This window comes from Trichoplusia ni, chromosome 3 (assembly GCF_003590095.1).
Source record: "Trichoplusia ni isolate ovarian cell line Hi5 chromosome 3, tn1, whole genome shotgun sequence".
In the NCBI taxonomy this organism is placed as follows: Eukaryota; Metazoa; Arthropoda; class Insecta; order Lepidoptera; family Noctuidae; genus Trichoplusia; species Trichoplusia ni.
This window is the reverse complement of record NC_039480.1, coordinates 8,365,017-8,383,949: the sequence shown is the minus strand read 5'-3', so window position 1 is coordinate 8,383,949 and position 18,933 is coordinate 8,365,017. Positions and strand designations below refer to the sequence as shown.

At 35.9% G+C, this 18,933-nt stretch overlaps 1 protein-coding gene across 3 annotated transcripts in view; it reads right to left on the bottom strand.

Annotated features, from left to right (window-relative positions):
* Positions 1–18,933, bottom strand: part of LOC113491771 (serine/threonine-protein kinase NLK) — a 90,624-nt gene that overhangs the window by 15,028 nt on the left and 56,663 nt on the right. For all 3 annotated transcript variants that reach the window (XR_003400452.1, XM_026868934.1, XM_026868935.1), the window contains exon 4: positions 1,300–1,406. Coding sequence is in view for 2 of the 3 variants with exons in the window: in XM_026868934.1 (XP_026724735.1) it covers positions 1,300–1,406 (107 nt within the window). In the remaining variant the exon portion in view is untranslated. The remainder of the gene's footprint in view (positions 1–1,299; positions 1,407–18,933) is intronic.

Genomic DNA, 18,933 nt, shown 5'->3' with positions numbered 1-18,933 from the left:
ATTCTTCGTATTATTATAAAACCACTATGAAAATGCAATTGCAAATTCATTTTCTGTGAAATTTCCATGGTTTAAACATGAATTAATAACGAGAAAATGAATCGTCATCTTGTCTAGTTTTGAAGTTCTAAAACAACACAGTTTTGAGAGCAGTAAATATAAAAAGTAACTCTTGTATTATTGAGGTCCGCGGGCCGCAGGTTGAATATAGCTGATAGAGAAGGATTGACCCGATTGGGTTCTCATTTCGACTGGTTACTCCGATTAACAAAGTATACATGTAATTATCCGTCAATGTGTCATTTTGATAATCTATGATGACATCCCCGAAAATTAATTTCTACAGAATTCAAATTACACTTTCAAATTATAACAAGAAATGTTGAATTATAACAGAAGAGAATATATAATCTATCAACGATGCTCTTGATCTCTGAATGCGTGACAGATAGCCTCAACGCAGCTGCTAAGTTAATCATTACTTTACTATGCAATAGGTAAGTAGGGGTATAATCCTGCTTGCACTACCTCCTAATCATAGTTAATCATCCAATGAATACATAATTACTCTACAATCGAGCTATGAGATACGTGTTAAGGTAAGTGACAGTTGTTAAGGCTTGTAAATTAAATGTAGACGGTTATGAATCGTTTATTGATTAATAACTTGTAAAGTATCTAGGTACAAACGAGAAATAACTTTATTTTCAACTTGTTGTAGCGTGCCGTCACAATCGAGAATCTGATGTTTACTAATTGAAATATATTTATTAAAAACGTGTCGAAAATCGTAACTCTATTTTGACTGATTTGATGAAAACCTGACGTTAAATCTAAGTTTTCAGATTTACAGACATCTCATTAGCTGTGTACACAGCCTTAACTTTGCTTACAGAAACTCTACAATAGACCATGAACATTAACATCAACAAAATAAATTGTAGCTAACCGGTATTTTCTATCGACATTAAAGATATGTAGGGCGCGGTATACTTTTGGAGACAAAGTTAAAAGTAGATTAAATTGGACAATATATTATTAATTCTGTTCCGTTCATCACATGCCTATCGGAGTCTAAATAGAAGCGATTATTTTTGAATTTCGTCAATCTTCATCTGCCTCAATTCGTGGTAAAAATGTTGCGAGGATCAGTAAAAAAATATAAATATGATAATGCATTTTTTTTAAACAAAGTTACTAAGTACGTATTACTTTTATTCTTAGACTTTACAGTAGCCAATACAAGTTAGGTAAAGCTTTTATTTATGTCTGTAAATATTAAAAACAATAAGGACTCACCTCTTAGTATCTGGTAAAGGAAGACTTTGATGTGGTCTGCGGACAGATGTTGAGGGGACACGATGATCTTGTGAAGGTCACTCTGCAGCAGTTCCGTGATGACGTAACTGTTATGGACTGGTTAAGGAAATTGCTGTGCGAGTTCTATTGAACTTGTATGTTATCATGTTGTCTATTGAAATATAGGTACAAGTAAGAAGGACAACAATGTTTTTAAGTTAAACTGTTCTGACATGTTCTGATTTTTACTGCTTTATACGCGTCATACGCGTTTTTAATATATTATTAACTTAGCTTATAGACATGGTGGGTCCATAGTTTACATTTGGTAACGCAATTCGAAACTGAATAGTCTTTTAATGTCTACAATAACAGTCACATGTCAAAAGGTAGGCACGGCCGGGTAGTACTTTTCTGGCAACTCGGCTACAGGTTCATCGTAGCAATCGTTTTGGGTTCTACCCAGCTTCAGCGAGCTCTCCGTTATCTCACATATCTGCAGCACGCCCTCGTGGCCATTATCAAAATTACAGGACAGCCGTACTCACTTGTTGCGGCTAAACTACATTACAACTTGGACGTTACGAGTTGAATTTCAACGAAATGTAATTTCAGAACGGGCCCACTGTGTATTGAAGATAAAGTTTAAACGGTTCTGAATATTTAAGCGTATGTTAAATTACGCGTCGTATTTTGTGAGTTTAAATAAATCCATTAACTAATAGCGTATTACTGTGAAAGGTTAGGAGATCTGAGTATATAGCGCACTAACTATAAAATATAAGTAGCAGTTATTTAATAATCCCTAGCGATGAATATTGTGGTCGTGAAGCACGAAGCGCCTTAAATAACGCCCATAAAAGCCTACATTCGACCTTAGAGCTGACGCATTAGCGCTAGTTATGTTGAAACTACTGAGGATTATACAACACTAGTGATTGTGTGCGTCTTTACTCGCTTCGTAATAGGAAAAGTCATTTATACTGTTTCGCATTTATTGTGGACGTCAATCAGTGGTTTTTTTTATCTTATAAATCATGATTTGAATTAAACATTAAACTACAGTACTTACAGTAGCGAAGTTGATTGACACATGTCTAACGCGTGTAAAGTAACACGGGATACCAATTATTAAAACAGTCGTTTTGCCTACTACACAATATACACCATCATACATTAAAAGAACATGTATGTAACACGATACCGTACGGCTATAGCTTTACAAAATGGAAAAATAAACAAGGGCACCATATTAAAGGCACGTAGATGAGCTTGAGATGGTGCCTTCAAGGAATTCCACATACCGCTTCTAAGAATTTATTGTAATTTAAGTCGGATTCCAGGATAGACAGAGAAAAGGCTCAGCTATTCAATCAGTGAAATTATATTATTATTTTTACGAGCACATTCAACAAGATCCTTGTGAATTTAATTGTATAAATCGCTCTTTATTTTTGAGAGCATTTTAATCTTGATACTTCATTTGTTATTAAAATCATGTTTATCTAATCTTTTGACTTTGTATCAACTATCAATTACATGTCTACAAGTAGTGATGAATGGCGCCGATCTGTTTCGGTTCGCGTCCCATTTCCAGCACAACGTCCGCAGGTGACATTAGATGACATTACTAAGGTCCACACCGCCTAAGAATACATCATGATGTTTAATCAACAACTATGTATATATACTTTTTTAAAGTATACTTCGAACGCAACGTGTTGTAGAAGACCTCGATCATATGTATTTATTTTCTTTTTTCATGTGACCTATTAACCCAAAGTAAATTTGATAGAGCTGAAATAGAGAAGGGAGGTAGAGATGGAATATGAGTATTTTTTGTATATGACTTTTCTGCTTTTTTAACTTGTTTATTTTACACAAGCAAAAGAAGTATTATAAAATATATAGAAAGTCAGTGATTCACATTGAATTTCCATTATAAATAGGTTTCACAATTTGGTAACATAAACCATAATAGGCATTTAGTGTACTATCTATCTATAGACGATACCTTTACACAATTTAGTTATCGTAAACCTGTCATTGTCGACTGGTAATCACTTGTCACTTCGTTAAGTGTTATTGTCCATCGCGATCTATAGGCTCTAACGATCGGAAGAATATGACGGTTATAATGGGTTAAGAGGTCATGTGTCACATGAATTACGTATTTGGCAACAAAATTGTTAGACATGTAATTATGCAAGATTTTTTTGTTGTTGTAAGGTTTTAGCTGGAACGCACGATTTTTTTGCTGTTAAGTCTGACTACCCGTACTCGCGAGTGGTGGGAGATCAATAACGATGCATTACCACGCAACGTCCAAACGCGGAAGATGTTACACGGCGTTTCAGGTTTAGTTAGTAAGAGTCTGACACTACCCACTTCCTCCCCCGATGAGGTACCCAAGAGGCCTTAGAGGCATTTGGCCTTATTAAAATATAGGATTTTCAGTCATGAATAACAAAGTGTAGAAAGTCTTTAAAATTAACGTCCGTTCATAAATATATTAAATTAAAATGACAAAGTGCACAATAACCTAAAAGATACATGAAAACTTATGCTTCTTTCTCAAATCGTACCTCAACTTAACAACTAAAGTGAATCGTCACATTATTATTAGATTTCTAATAAAGCATTGCGCATAATTAAAACGTTCTCCAAGGTTCGTCGGGAACCGCACGCAAGCCTTCAGCTCACGTGACGCCCGTGTGAATTGAACATGTTTTAAGTAAACAATGTTTTGGGAGAATCATATATGTATGTATGTAGGTAGGTGTATCACGCAATGACCGAGCTTGGAAATTGTAGCCATTCCAGCATATCTCCCTTAGGCCTATTCGCTTAACGGTCGATAGGGTAACGTACACAGATATACATTCTTAATAAATACTATATTTAGACATTTCCGTAAGGCGTATAACATTCTAGAAGAAAGAAATAACACATTTGCAATGAATTGTCGCTGTACATCATCACAATACAATTCCCACGTAATTCGTTAACATAGTTAGTGTTATAATGAAGCTAAATTATGTTAGTTGATAAATTAATTTATTCGGTAACCGTGCCCTTTGCAACTTGTTTGAAACTCGTTTTAAGTGAAGTAAAATCAAGTTTTTTGTTAGGATAACTTGGTACTATTTTTTCTTATAGTTTTAGCAGTAGGTAGGTGTGAGTCGCGGGCAGTTATCCGTTGCTAATGGGTGTCACTTTTTGACTTTTTAATTAAAATAGTTAAACTATGAAACCTTCAGGTACTAATTTTTGGGACTGAAGACCAACAACTGGATATCTGGATGATGATCGTTGAGAATTTCATGGCCATCATGGTCATCTTTTTCATCTCACTTGTAGCCAACATGGTGACATGACAATCGTTCGATGACGCAGGCAAACCCACACCGATACCTTTATTCCAGAAACAAGCGAAGCATTTAAAATTCCTGGTAATTTAATTCTATTTTTAGATACATACATATACTGAAAGACCTTTCCATTGAATTATATCATAAATGCGTATCGTATACTCAAATCGCAAAGTCATGCAAGTATACTCCCCATTGCCATATGATTAAACAGCACATGTCCCGAGCTTTGAAGAAGGTCTAAGAAACTATTTAACTCGCTCCCTTATCATCAAGTTCTATACAAGTTGAGCACGGAATTCAAAATTTGGCATACTCCGCTGGTACGATGAACTTGGTCCCTTTGCAAACAAAGGAAAAATTGGGACTACGTAATATTACATTATCTACGATCGTCTACGAGCCCGTATTGTGATTTATACGTTCATATTTTACTTTAATATGTGATTTTAATGGAAGATTGTGTTATACCCATGGGATAATACATCACGGATTGCGAGTATGTTGCATGACATCGCGAAATCGGACTTTACTCACCTTTAGTAGGTATAATATAATACAGTTTAACACATTTTGAATGGTCCCTGTATCGAGCTTCCATTGAATGAAACATCAAGACTTTTTGTTAATTTGATACAGTACGCCCGTATGGTCTGTGTACCTATAAATGAAGTACGTGCACAGCGACATATCCACATCAGTTAGGGAACGTGTATATCCACAAAAAGTAATCGTTCCAGGCAAAACACGAGCGTTTGACAAGTGTAATCTTAGGATATTGAAATCCCCAGTAATTGGATTTCGAAATTCCGTGTAATCGCTTCGTACAAATATTTAGCGTTGGGTTTTGGTTGTATCTAGATGAATACAAGAACTCAAAAATAGGGTTGAAACTTTTTCTACCAAACCACTTTTATTTATTTGAGAACTTTGCATTGCAGATTTCCTGTTAGATGACGCATTTCGCTAGTTGTTTAAGAAGATAAATTTTTCCTCCACATTCAAAAGTGTATAAGGCAAAAAATATTTTCTGTATCAGATTCAGCTTAAACGCTTGTGGCAACCAACCCACGTAGACCATTTTCCATTCGTAATTAGATTTGAGTGGTCGAAAACAAAAGGACACATGTTCGTGTATAATGGGCACGATCAAAGAAGTTCACCAAAAATATTTGAATGCGGGTCGGCCGGTCACGTAGCGGTCTGCGGTCACCTAATCTGTATCTATTTGAGAGTATATCTAACCTACCTTCGTCTTACTAAGCTATCTGTAGTGGCATTACTTTGATGATGTTACTTTCTTCAGGATGTGAAATTTTCGAATGTTAGCAAACACGATGAAATTTCCAAAGTTCATAGAAATACTCGATAAAAATAATGTTATAGAGAAAAAATCGACCAATAAGCAATAGAGTAGAGTTAAAAAGTACATTCAGAAGGTTGGATTGTAGCGAACAAAACCGGTTTCAATAAAAATGTATGAGAGATTTATCTTCTTGTTAAAATTATTGTGTTAATTGTTTTCTACTAGGTTTTCCCACGGGTCTATTATAAATAAAAATGTAATTTATTATTATCTTTATGAATCTACTTGCAAGTATATGGATAAATAGATTTTGTAGTGTGCAGATATTATACATAGATGCACAGTCTACTAACTCAAGATTTAAATACCAGGTTATAAGGTTCTAACAATTTCCAAGTAGGTATGATCGAAATCAACATTTATATTGAACTAACATTACATAAATGAGATATCTATATAATATAAATATATGTATAACGTTTAGAACGACACGAAAATACTAATGAGTATAATTGATACGGATTATATAGTGCGTGGTATTAACGCCTCATAATGATAGCTGCTATCAAAATGTTATCAAAACATCGATAACGAGATCAGTGTGCGTTACTTTTAACTACGAGTCGCAGAAGTCATGACTCTCGTGTAACAAATTAATCCAGTCGTTAATTGAAAAGAATAGTAGAGTATCACTCTCTGACATAAAAATTTTAGTAAATGATAATCCGATTTCACATGCGTTGAGCTTAGATTTTTCAAAGTAAATTTTGATAAGTCATTTCCCAAAGTTTCGTTAAAAAAATATTTTTATTAAAGTATTTAGGAAATTCAATGGGCCTGCAGAAGCTTACAAGTTACGAGTATTTAAGCTTTCGAATAAAATTAATTGTAAATAATGCATGCTTATTTTATCTTGTTATGTTTATGATTCTAAGTTAATACGTTCGTATGAATTTATGTATTCATCAAGCATAGGGTTCTTGGCAAAAGCCACCCCTCGCTTTTTAGGGGTGACTTAAAAAGCGGCCATAGGATTATACCAAGGCTATAGACAACATCAAGTTGCAGCAAGTATTCATGTGACACGAGAATCATTATAGAATAATACATAAATTATAATCTAAAACACAAAAAAATGTTTAGGATTTATCGTTTAGTTAGTATAGAAGTTTGTAAATAACTGAATTACGTATTAGTCTGCCACATCAATTTATATCGTGAGATAGTGAGCACACAATAAGAATTGGCAACAACGCTGGGAGCTGGCCGGGCTCGGCCGGTTTTGGGGCTACACCCCAGTGCCGGGGCGGTAATTATTTACTGAGGGGCTGAGATTCCGCCCCCGCGCCCGCGACCCGCGCCCCGCTCGCCCCATCAAACGCGACACACACGTACGATGGCGAACAAGGGATACACTTTTACGACAATAAGCATTAGTTTAGTTTTTCATAGCGACGATTTATAGCCAAGGGTTGACATCTGATTGAATAAATCGAAACCATATTATTATCATTAAACTTGTAACAAAGTTTAATCTTCGGACTATCGCAAACTTTACGAACTTCGAAATATAAAAATAACCACAATGTAGAACAGTTAACAAAAACTTTTAACGATAAATTTTTTGATCGTCTGTGTCAAACTATTAGGTAACCGCAAAAGTTTGAAGTTGATTCTGTTACCGGATCAAAATAAATAAAGGCCTCTTTGTCCATGAAAATGGTAAACCTCGTTAATACTGTTGTGTTTACAACTGCATTATTACGAAGGAACAAATGGAGAAGGTATTTAGGCTACGCACACATGTAGGAAATCATAGTATACACTTGTGTTCATCATGCGTGGTTACATACATATAAATTGTACACAGAGAGCCCGGATGTTATGCAGCTGTGCACCCAAACCCGACAACCACATACTTTTGTAGACAAAAAACCCTCAACGGCACATATTCGGGCCTCGTGTAAAACAATTAGGTATAGCTATCTATGTATCGATTAGTTGAGCACTTTGTTATCGGACATCTTTGTTCATGACCGATAGTCATAATAGCCTCATAAAATGCTAGTTATAATCACAATACATGGGAGAGCGGAGTGCAAATTTTAAAGAATTTATATATTTTATAAAATATTATATATGCTTTAAATTTGTTGCACCATTGTATATGAATTATTTTGTTTTATTAAATTACTTGCTCTCAATTTATGTCACTACCATCGGCGTCATAACATTAATTTATTAATACGATAGATATTACGAGTATATTACACGCGACCTTTTTGATAACGGTTTGTTTACGATAACTTTTAGATATGATTTTGCCGTTTCTATATTTTTTTATGAATTTCATTACATTCTACTAAATCATTAAACTTCAATTTCACATAAATATTTGGTTTCTGAAAAACAAAAAAAAAAGGAAAATAAGCATTCCAAGTACATAAAAACAGATAATTTTTAAGGTAAATCTTCAGCAGGAGTAGAAGATGTAAGTCGTGGGCGTGACAGACTCCATGAAATATAAATTTCAATATTTTCCGAAAACAAGTTTACCTTCGGAACACGTTTTTCGTTATTCTACAAAAAAAAACTGCTTTGTTCTGTACAAAATCAATTGAATAATTTATACAAAAACAGTGAAGCCGGTGAGAGGAGTACGAGTCGTAAAAGTGATTTGTAGAAATGAAGTGTAACACTACGCCATCGAAGTAATACGAATGTTAATATTCCCTACAACAATGCTTAGGGTTTCCTCCTGTTTACGAAACTGTGGAATGGCCGGTATTAACGCACATTACCCGGCCGCTGTGTGTTTGAGCCATTGTTTCGCCGCGCAAACCGGTAAGTCTGCGCCGTGAACAATGCACGCGCCATCACTGTACTTCGGTGTCTCACTGCTCTTAATTACCGTGTCTAATTTATGAATATTCTCTTCACATGCATATTATATGGACCAGACGCAACAGCTTAGCTCCTATGTCGCAATTTCAAGCTCGCCTCTATGTTTTATGTTCATCCTTTTTACACATAGGAAGGTGACATGACATTGATGGATCATCGACACCAGTTTATTGAACAAAACCGGTTGACACTAGTCGCCCGTCATATTTGCATAGAACGTACTTGAAATATGGAAAACGCTAAGTTCGTGACTAGAATTATTTTCTTAGATATTAACATACTAGTCTCATCAAAACGAACCTATTTTTGTGTTACTCACTGGATACGGACCTTAGGCAATACGAAAATTAAATGGCCTGGATATCTGCATAACATTCGTAGAATACTTTTGGGTAATTTAGGTTGAACGGAGTGTGGACTGAAATAAATTTATCTAGAGGATTTAGAATTAAATTAGTAAATGGCCGGTATGTTTGAAAGAGATACACGAAGTAAATCACTGATATTTAAGAGGCGTCGAAAGACATCCAGCGACGTCGGTGCCACGTACTGTCTTGAAAATGACCATTTTCAAGACAGTACGTGGAAGAGCGACGTTGATAAATCGTTTCCAGTGCTGTTTGCTGGACAAACGTACAATGATCAGAATATATTTTACTCCGTATGAAATGATGTGAAAGGCTTCTTTGTCAAGCATGTATGAGTAATGAGCTCTCTCCAAATACAGACGATTAAATTCTTGAGAACTCGAATTCTTACAACTCCAGCTTATGTCCACTGTTACATTAGTTAAGACGGTCATTCCTTTATAAGGTATATCAAGTTATCACGATAATTAAGTTGTCAACACAACCTGTACATTTTATAACACGGTATTGAAATAATAGATAACGCAAGCAAATGAATAAAGATGGTTTTCGTGAGGAAGCCTGAACATTGTAACAAAGAAATACAACCGAAAATGGAGTCTGAATTCAAAGACTCCGGGCCAGCGCATTTTCCAATACCCTCAAGGATATTACTTGGATATATTTTGCAGTATAGTGAGCAGACATAACAACTCTATGTTATATTTAGTGTATTCGAACCGAACAACACCAATGATTCACAATGGCACATCATGTAGATAACAAAAGATAAACCGACCACAATTCTAATACTCAAACTTATAAGTAGGATATAACTTTTCAAATCCAAATATAAAGTTTATTGAGCACTTAACAAACATGAAATATACTATATGTTATGTATGTTGCATACAACAATGAAAACGACGATAACAGGAAAATTGGCAACGGCGTTCCTTCAACAAATCCTCCCTCGAAATGACAAATAATATAAGAACACCATAAACTAACGCTAAGTTCGTACCCTCTCGTTGAGTATGATTGGTGTTGCGGGTCACATAGATATTTAGGTTATTATGTTGGTAATCCGAGGCTTGGAGCCGCGTCATATATCGCTATCCCCCGGTCACTATCCATCAACGTCGGCCGTGGATCCAGGGACATTTGCACCATGTATCGTCCGCAACTGATATAAGTTGATCCTTTAGGAAACCAGGAGACAATAGATTTATTTGTTTCGCTTGTTACTAGGCACCTGCGGTAAATGGCAATGCTTTTCGATAATATTTGGCAAAACTAATACTAACAAGTTTGTGTTTACAGAGAGTTAGAGTCCCGGCCACCCGGCAGTCGGACTTTAATTACAACAATCTCTATAAAATGTTTGTTTGTGAATGTATGACAAAAAGGTATGGATTTCAATTAAGTTTCCTGACAAATTCATTGCAGGAGAAAGAGGTCACGAAACCCAAACACAGAATTAATCTTACACACGAAATAAATAGAAGAAATTCACATTATTTACATTGCGTCCCCAGCGATTGTTAATCAAAAGGAAAAATATAATGATATTGCTGTGCGGCCCAATTTTAACTGTATATTAAAACGAGTCGGTTACGTTCGGCGCAAACACGCCAAGTAAACGTAAAAGCGGGCAAAGGTCGGACGTTGATGAATAGCGGCTTACGGTCAGACGCCCGGAGTCCTGGACGATCGGACGTACGGCGACTGCTTCGGCGCGTCTAGTGATGTTATGCGTTTTTTTTTTAGACTAGGTTTGAGAGATAAGTATTAAATGTGAATTATAGCAGATTATACTAAGTATTTCTGATCTGTGTTACTGTTTCAGATAAAAAGATACCGCAAATATCTTACTTATCGAGACTTATGATACAAGTCTCAAAACATTTCTATATGACATTTGGCCACTGTAGTCAGTTGCGTCTCCCGGAGGCGGAAGAACAGCGTCAGATTACCAGATACTTTATTACGAACTCCTATAAAGTGCTCGCTTCATGTGCGGTCGGATATTAAATCTCATTGCCCTTGAATTACAAACTACTGCACGAACAAGATAAAAATAAAATAAAATATAATGAATATCCGAAAAGCGAAGACTTAGCTAAAAATATTGAGTACCAACATACACTAATTCTTGTAAATACTTTTAAGCATAGACAAGTTATATCTATGTAAGTTATGAGACCCGGTAGATCATGTTAATGTGGCAATAACACCTTGATTAGTAAACAGCATGATACTACCCATTTATGTATAGACTGCATTAGCTTATTAAGCAAAGTTTCTAACAGAATAGTCAATGAAGCTAGCCCATTAACCGGCGGGAGGCGGCGCCGATCGCGGGCCCAACGAATTTCCGCCACAGTTTCTTTATTCGTCTCACAACGGGATTTTCCGCAGGATGCTAATCTACACAATGGAAATTAACTGGCAAAGAAAAAGGCCAACATTACCAATCTCATTTCCATTTATAAACACCACCTTAACGTAATGTAGAAGCTGACTACATGGATGATCTTTAAACTTTTCAGTGTAAGCTTTTGCGTAGGAAACAAAACCTCCCTGTAGCTTATGTTTTTGTGTTCAAATAGTCGTAGTAATTAGCACAAAATGTGTGCTATGTTTAGCGATTAAATATTTAGGTGATTTTTTTTTTATGAATCCTTCTGAGTGCGTAGCTCCCTCACAAATGACTGTGTTTTACCCGCAACTTTACCAACAATAAAAGCAAGCAGAGTTTATTTACCCGGCTTTATGAGTACCTATGTAAAATGGTAATATTTGCATTACAAAATTTACAGTTACTGTTTTAAATATTTGATGTACCTAAATGAATCGTTCTCTAGCGTTGCAGACACTTTGATGACACATAGTTTACGCAGCTGAAGCAGTAAATTGGTGGCGTTAGCTGTCGCTGACAAGCATGCAGCAAACACACGATGTGTCCTGTGTACCTATCTACGTGTACATTAGAACTGCGCCCGCCGCAATAATTCTGAGTAACGAAGTCTGCTTCATCCCGCACGCTGAAATATACCGTCCAACATTTCAAATTTAACTTCAGAAGCCTGCGATTCCGAAATTCACGAGGAAAAATATAAAAACTTGCGTTGGTTAACGAACACAGGTGGCAGGTGGGAGATTGAAAGCGACATGATACTCTTCATTACGACAGCATGAATAAATTTGCATTGCGAATGAGTTGTCTGTTTTCCATGAAAGTACAGATTACGAATACACTTAACTACTGCCTCCCATTTCAGAAATGATTTAACGCTTCGAGGAAATAAGAGTTCGAATAAGAGAGCCGCAATACGGTAACGTTTATCTAAAGCCTATCGGGCAAGGTTCCAAGACGTCATCGAGACCGGCTACAAGGAGCCACGCCAGCGCTGATCTCTCGAACCCGCGAGCCAAGAAGCCTCTCGGTCACCTCATGCTAAGTACCGTCGGCTGCGCGAACCCTTAGCGGTGTCTGCCTCAAATTATTCCAAAACGAACAAAATCACTAACGATAGACATAATTTAAAGCGCGCTGCGTCTACTGTGCATTACAAACATTTTTCTCGACACTTGCCCGCTTAAGCATATTGGTGTTCACACATTATCTAGACACTTTTGATTAAATACCGCATTAACCTTTAATCTGTTAATCGTCCTATTTCATTCGTCCGAGAGCTGCCGCTCGCAAAGTAATATTGAACAAGTTAACACGACGGGAACTAATTCCATTGCTCGATTAATCATCTGAGGGAAAACGTCAGTTGGTTAGTGCTGGTGTAGTATTCATTAATCGATGACTGATTAACTGTTTCGGGATTTTATTTAGACGTAACAGCGGACGTGTACGTAATGCGCCACATATGTGAGTACGGAAGAGGTCGGGCTCGGGGGAATGCTGGCGTCATACAAAACAGTGCCTACAAAGTTGTTACTACGAGGGAAAACATGGAACCGCTCTCAGTCCCACGGGAATGGATGCCGACTCAAAAGTAGCAGTTTTAATGTGTAACTTGACACATTACTGAAAGCTCTTTGCTAAAAGTTTGTTAACGGGATTAGATAAAAATTCAGAAATATAATCTGTTTAATTTTTTTATTATATTTTAAACGTGACGAGTTTTTTGGGCGAGTGTTTCTGTTATAGTTTTGTTAAACATCTTGCGCTAATTTTTTTTAGGTTACTCAACCCATCGGAATGTATGCGTTTTGACACACATTCGATTCTAAAATAACTCATTGAAATAAGTTAGAGGGACAAAAACCTATTTTAAGAAGATTTAAGAAGATGATTAAGCTAGGTTTAAGCGATTATACTACAGAGCTGACAGGATAAGTAACAAAAAGTAATGATAAACAGAAGAGTACAAATTTAATCTAGGGTCTAGCCAGGGCTCGAGTTCCCGGGAGGGCGTTAGCGAAATTGCCAGAATACATTAACGTGAAGGGTCGCCTCCGCCCTATCTCAACAAGCTGCAAGTAAGCTGTGCCACACAAAATCTCTTGGATTCGAAAATTTTAGTAACGTTACGCGTTTTTATATGACGCCTTCGTGATACAGTGTAATTAACGTACTTACTTTCTATTTTGCGTACACAATACGAGCTTGTATCATGGCAGCGAGGCAATAACTCTCAGAATTATATCATTGAAAGACTTAATGAAGTCGTGGAAATATCATAAAAGCGGTTATTTACTGCGAGATTCTTCTACCTTAAACGACGTCGGAGTCAATAAAACCAAGGTTTAATGTTTCACGAAGGTTCCTCCACGTTGTGTTATACGCGTAACGTCAATTTTAGCATGCTTTTGTTGGCACTCCGTATTGTTCTTTGTGTATTCCCGTTACATTGTAATATATGTGATTATGCTGTTGTAAAAACTGTCGAATATTTTGCAACAAGACAGGCGGTAACAGTTGGCATATCGCAACGTTAACTGCAAACGAGTTTTCTTTTTCAATCGACAGCCGTGAAATTGTTTTTAATACTTTCTGGTTAACGTTTTTAAATGCAATGAAAGAACCTCAAAATTCAAAACGTCTATAAAATAAAAACGAAATTGCTCGGAACACTTTTGTAATAGCTACACACCGACGTAGCCTCCATCACTCGGCAACAGATTTTACTGCGCATCCTACAAGTTTAAGTGTCGTTTTTATATCGACGTCAATTTTTTACGATTTCTGTTCAGCGAACCTAGGCTCCAGAGATGTTGTGGCTGGTTTTCTTTGACCTTATAATGCTTTTGAGTACGTCTTTCAAAGGATAAATAAAGAGCAGCAAAGCTACATAAATAACGCTAGCACGATGTACCATAAACATAAAACGTGTTACGGGTTACCGTACCCTTGACGGCCTGGCCAGTACACGACTCGGGTACCACACAAACCGATTTCGGGGAACTAACTTTCGTTTTATATTGGTACTTCTGGAATTCAAACACACAAAAAGCATATTTGATCAGTTTTTTACTAAATTGGTATGCTCTTCAAATTCTTACGGTTTACTGAATATTTTATAAGGTAAAAGGGATACGCGGCGTTCACCTGTATGAGTAACTTTGGCCTCTTTTGCTCTGAATGTTTCTGAAACAAATATCGAAATGCAAATTGATGACCAAATAAGATTATTTTTCCAATACAATTACTCAAGTCATATACGATCGTTCGTTTGAAGGAGGCATATTAAGAATTTTGTACTGAAAGAAAACCTTTCATTTAGGCGAAGTTTTGCATACAGCAAACTATAATATAAAAGGATCGTGTAATGGTGAAAATTTGGCGCTATATCTTAACGTTTTTGTACGCCAATAAGCTCAACAAGAAATATGTAGGTACTAAGTAAGCACTACTAGTACTGTTTATATTATCGAACGTTGAACTGTATAAAAACTGACATCCATCTATATGGCAGTCAGTGAGCATGAAGAATACTTATAAAGAATACATCTATAACATCACGCTCAGGAGCCCTAATGACGTAAACGGCAATTTACAATTACTGATGAACTGCCACTTAAAACCATATTTGGTTAGAAGGAGTTAAAAACGCTGATTGTAAGTGCAACATTATAAAACGTTGGCATTTAATGGAATAAGTACATTCATATGAAGATTATCCATCTACGTAGTTTTTTTACTACTTTAGTTATATCGATGCAGATGATTTAATTCGCATAATTCACTTGTACCTCTTTGGGTTGATTTTTATTTATAGTCCTCAACACGAATAGTTCTCAGTTATCTCATACTATGTAGTCACCCCTTGATTTATGAGCCGACATAAATGTGGTAACTTCTACTGACTTTTTTTTTCAGCTGGTACTAAACCGCCTTAATTAAAATCTAAACAATTTAAGATGCAATACATACATCAGAATAATTAGTTAAGGAGTAAAGTAATAAACGTTTTTTTAGCATCTCCACTTGATAATAGACGCAATGAAAACCATGTAATTTCCGTCCTTAAAAACTTTAGAGAAAGATGCACATCATTTGGAAAAAAACAAAGTACTCACATTCCCCAGATGGAGTGGTAAAAGACGGAATTTCACAGAAAAAAATACCACATAAAATATACGAATGTCATTTAAATCGACATGAGCAATACTACAGCGTGCGGTGCAAGAATGCTATCCGTACTCTGATATGCGCCTCAAGTGGTGAGCGAGCTGAGCGAAAATAAAAAAAATCTACGAATGACGTGATATTTTCTCTAAGAGTTTTCTCCCGAGTTTAGAATTTCCGCCATTTATTTGCAAAACAAAAAGGCTGTAGAAGGTAATTTCGATAACAATTAAGAGTAAGCCGAGAATAATTGAACTAAACAAAAAACGCGATGAGCTACTCGATTTTATAATTAATCATCATTTACGCCAGAATTAACGATTATCGATCCGGTTTTAACGCTATAGATATCAGCTGTAGCCTGTACCAAAATAAACACTGATTGCTAAAGTCAAACAAAGGATTTGGAATACCAGAATACATTTATCTCGATGGCAATGTATGAGTTAGCCAGCACTTTTCTATTGATTAGGTAATAACTGGTCGTCAGCAATTCAGAATACCTAATTATGACAATAGCATTACTCTTTGCTAGTAAGGCTATTATTAATGAGCTCAATGCTCGATTGCCTAATTTTATAATGAGATATCTAAGAACGCCACACTATCCAAGATACATTAATAATGCCCGTTTTGATTTCCTCTCATTGGATCACGATTTCATGGCCATTGATCGAGCTACGAAGGTGACGGACAGGTAAGAAGGAACCATATACAGTTGATATTTTAATATGTATTATTATTTACGTTTAAAATAGTTTGATGATTACAAGCATGCTAGGTACATGTGTACATAATTATCAATTTGATTGTTTTAGCATGCAGTGTTTGTTGTGCAAACGCAGGCGAAGTTTGAGCAGGGTAGTACGGCTTAGTATAAATAACACATGTATTATCCTAGCTACAAACTACTCGATAGGAATACGCGATACAAAACAGATGCAGAGTTTGTATCAATAACATGACTAGCTTCGATAATAATCGTTTATTCTAAGATAATTATGAACAGGTATGGCAGCTGAAGAATATCAGTGCGGTCTCGATAGAATAGAAATGTAAATTCTGAAACGGAAAGGTAATTCAACCGCACCCTGTGTGTGGCTCTGATCTTGGTTGTAAAAATAAAACTTTCTGTCCATTAGTCCAGTGATCCAAGATTTGAAAACGTCATTTCATACATTATTCTCAAGGTGTGGATACAATTACACCTAACACAAGACTAGAGAAGTACTAAGGAGGTTAGCTACCGACGAGGTCCATTCCCCGGCCATGCTCCAAGTAATGTCTTTCTGGACTTTATTGTAGGTAATTTAGCTTTCGTTTTTTATTAGTTTTACCCACAAAAGCGCAGACAGAGACGAGGAGAGGGAATCACCGACACAATGAACCCGTCGCGGGATGTGGAAAGTAAGCAATCCGAAGTTTATGGTATTCATTTTTATTGTAGATTGTAAATATTTTAATGGCTAGAACAACAGAAGTCGTTTTATTTCTACAACAAATAATGACACTTGAACATATTTTTGCACTTTACTTTATGAAATGACAAACATTAAGTCTTTAGCGTACAAAGCTTGAACTAAGTTTTCTTAATTCAAAAGAGAAAAGCAAACAGATAAATAAGTTTTTGAACAACCAATACGACTGCAAAGAAACAAATGACCTCTTTATTCTAACAAAACATTTCTGGCAGTAAATGAGAACCTCTCAAGTTCACTACTCAACTGTAAGCTACCGCCATTCTAAGTAAATCGATGAGGGTTTCAGAACACAAGTTTACCCAAACACAAATTATATTACCGTACCTGTCTACTCGATATCAAGTCTCGGCTTCGAAGCCCATCCACTTTGAGAGCAAACAGTATTACTAGTTCAACTGACAAGGACATCACAAATATCTATTAAGTTTCTCAGTAAGAAATAGAACTGCTAAACAATATAAGAGCTTGCCAGAAATAAAATAAGTATTAGAGAACATCTATTTAAAAGGAAAAATCTTTGAAATGAAAGTACTGTATGTCTCAGTATTTAAGATCAGAAACTAGATATTTAGGCCCGTTATGTAGAATCAGTGGTTATTACAAAACTATACTTTTTTAATATTTAGCGCGATTTTTAACAACGGTTATTTAATCCATAATTCCTCTCATACTCATATTCGGCTCTTCAAGACCTTTTGGCTTTAACTACCATATTATTCATTTTCATTAGCTATTAATCGCTATCAAAATCATAAAATCAACATTAAATCTAAATAAGTAACTTAAATGGAGCAAGCGTGTGATCAATACTTGTCTCCTTTCGGATTGAGAAAAGGTCTTCGCCCTGCATTAGGACAGTTATAGGCTGGCCTTAATATTAATTCCCATAGAATATTTATTACTATACTACTCATAATAAATAAACCAATATTGAAATGTGAAGGGTGGCAGGCACGTTAGTTTTATGCGTTATGAATAGGTTATAAAAGGTTGACTAATCTGCGCATTATAGGTAAATAGATGATGGCTCTCTATCGATTGGGGAGCAATTAAACAGGGCTAGCCGAGCGTTAATGGTGCACGAACCCGAATGCGCCCGCCATAAACTCTGATCTGGTGATAAATTCTTAAATACTCGTATAAATAATACACATGGCTGCGAAGTGCAATAAACCGTTAGTATTATTCGAGGGTTATCTGAATGTTTATAAATAAACTAGCTTTTGCCTGAGGCGACACCCGCTTGTATTTTGAGTAACGCTGCAAAAAGTAGACAGTGTTATTTGCATGGTGACAATTAATTTCTAAATTAATAATATTTTTTCAAGCCGTTTGTGTGTAAAGCTACAAGTAAAAACATAAAAACCTCAATTTTTTAGAATGATACAAACCGTACCAAAACAACTTTAAATATATTACGTTTAACACTCATGGTTGCTAAAGTAATAAGTGGTGCCCACCGCTTCGCATCGAAACTACGAGTCTAAATAGTCAATTTCAATTTCATGTCTAAATAGTCAATTTCAATTTCATTACTAATTTCAATTAACTAAAACAAAACCAAGATTGTTTTGAAAAAAAAAAACCGCTCAGATTCAATTAACTCGAGTAAATCCATCGGCCATTGCAAATACTA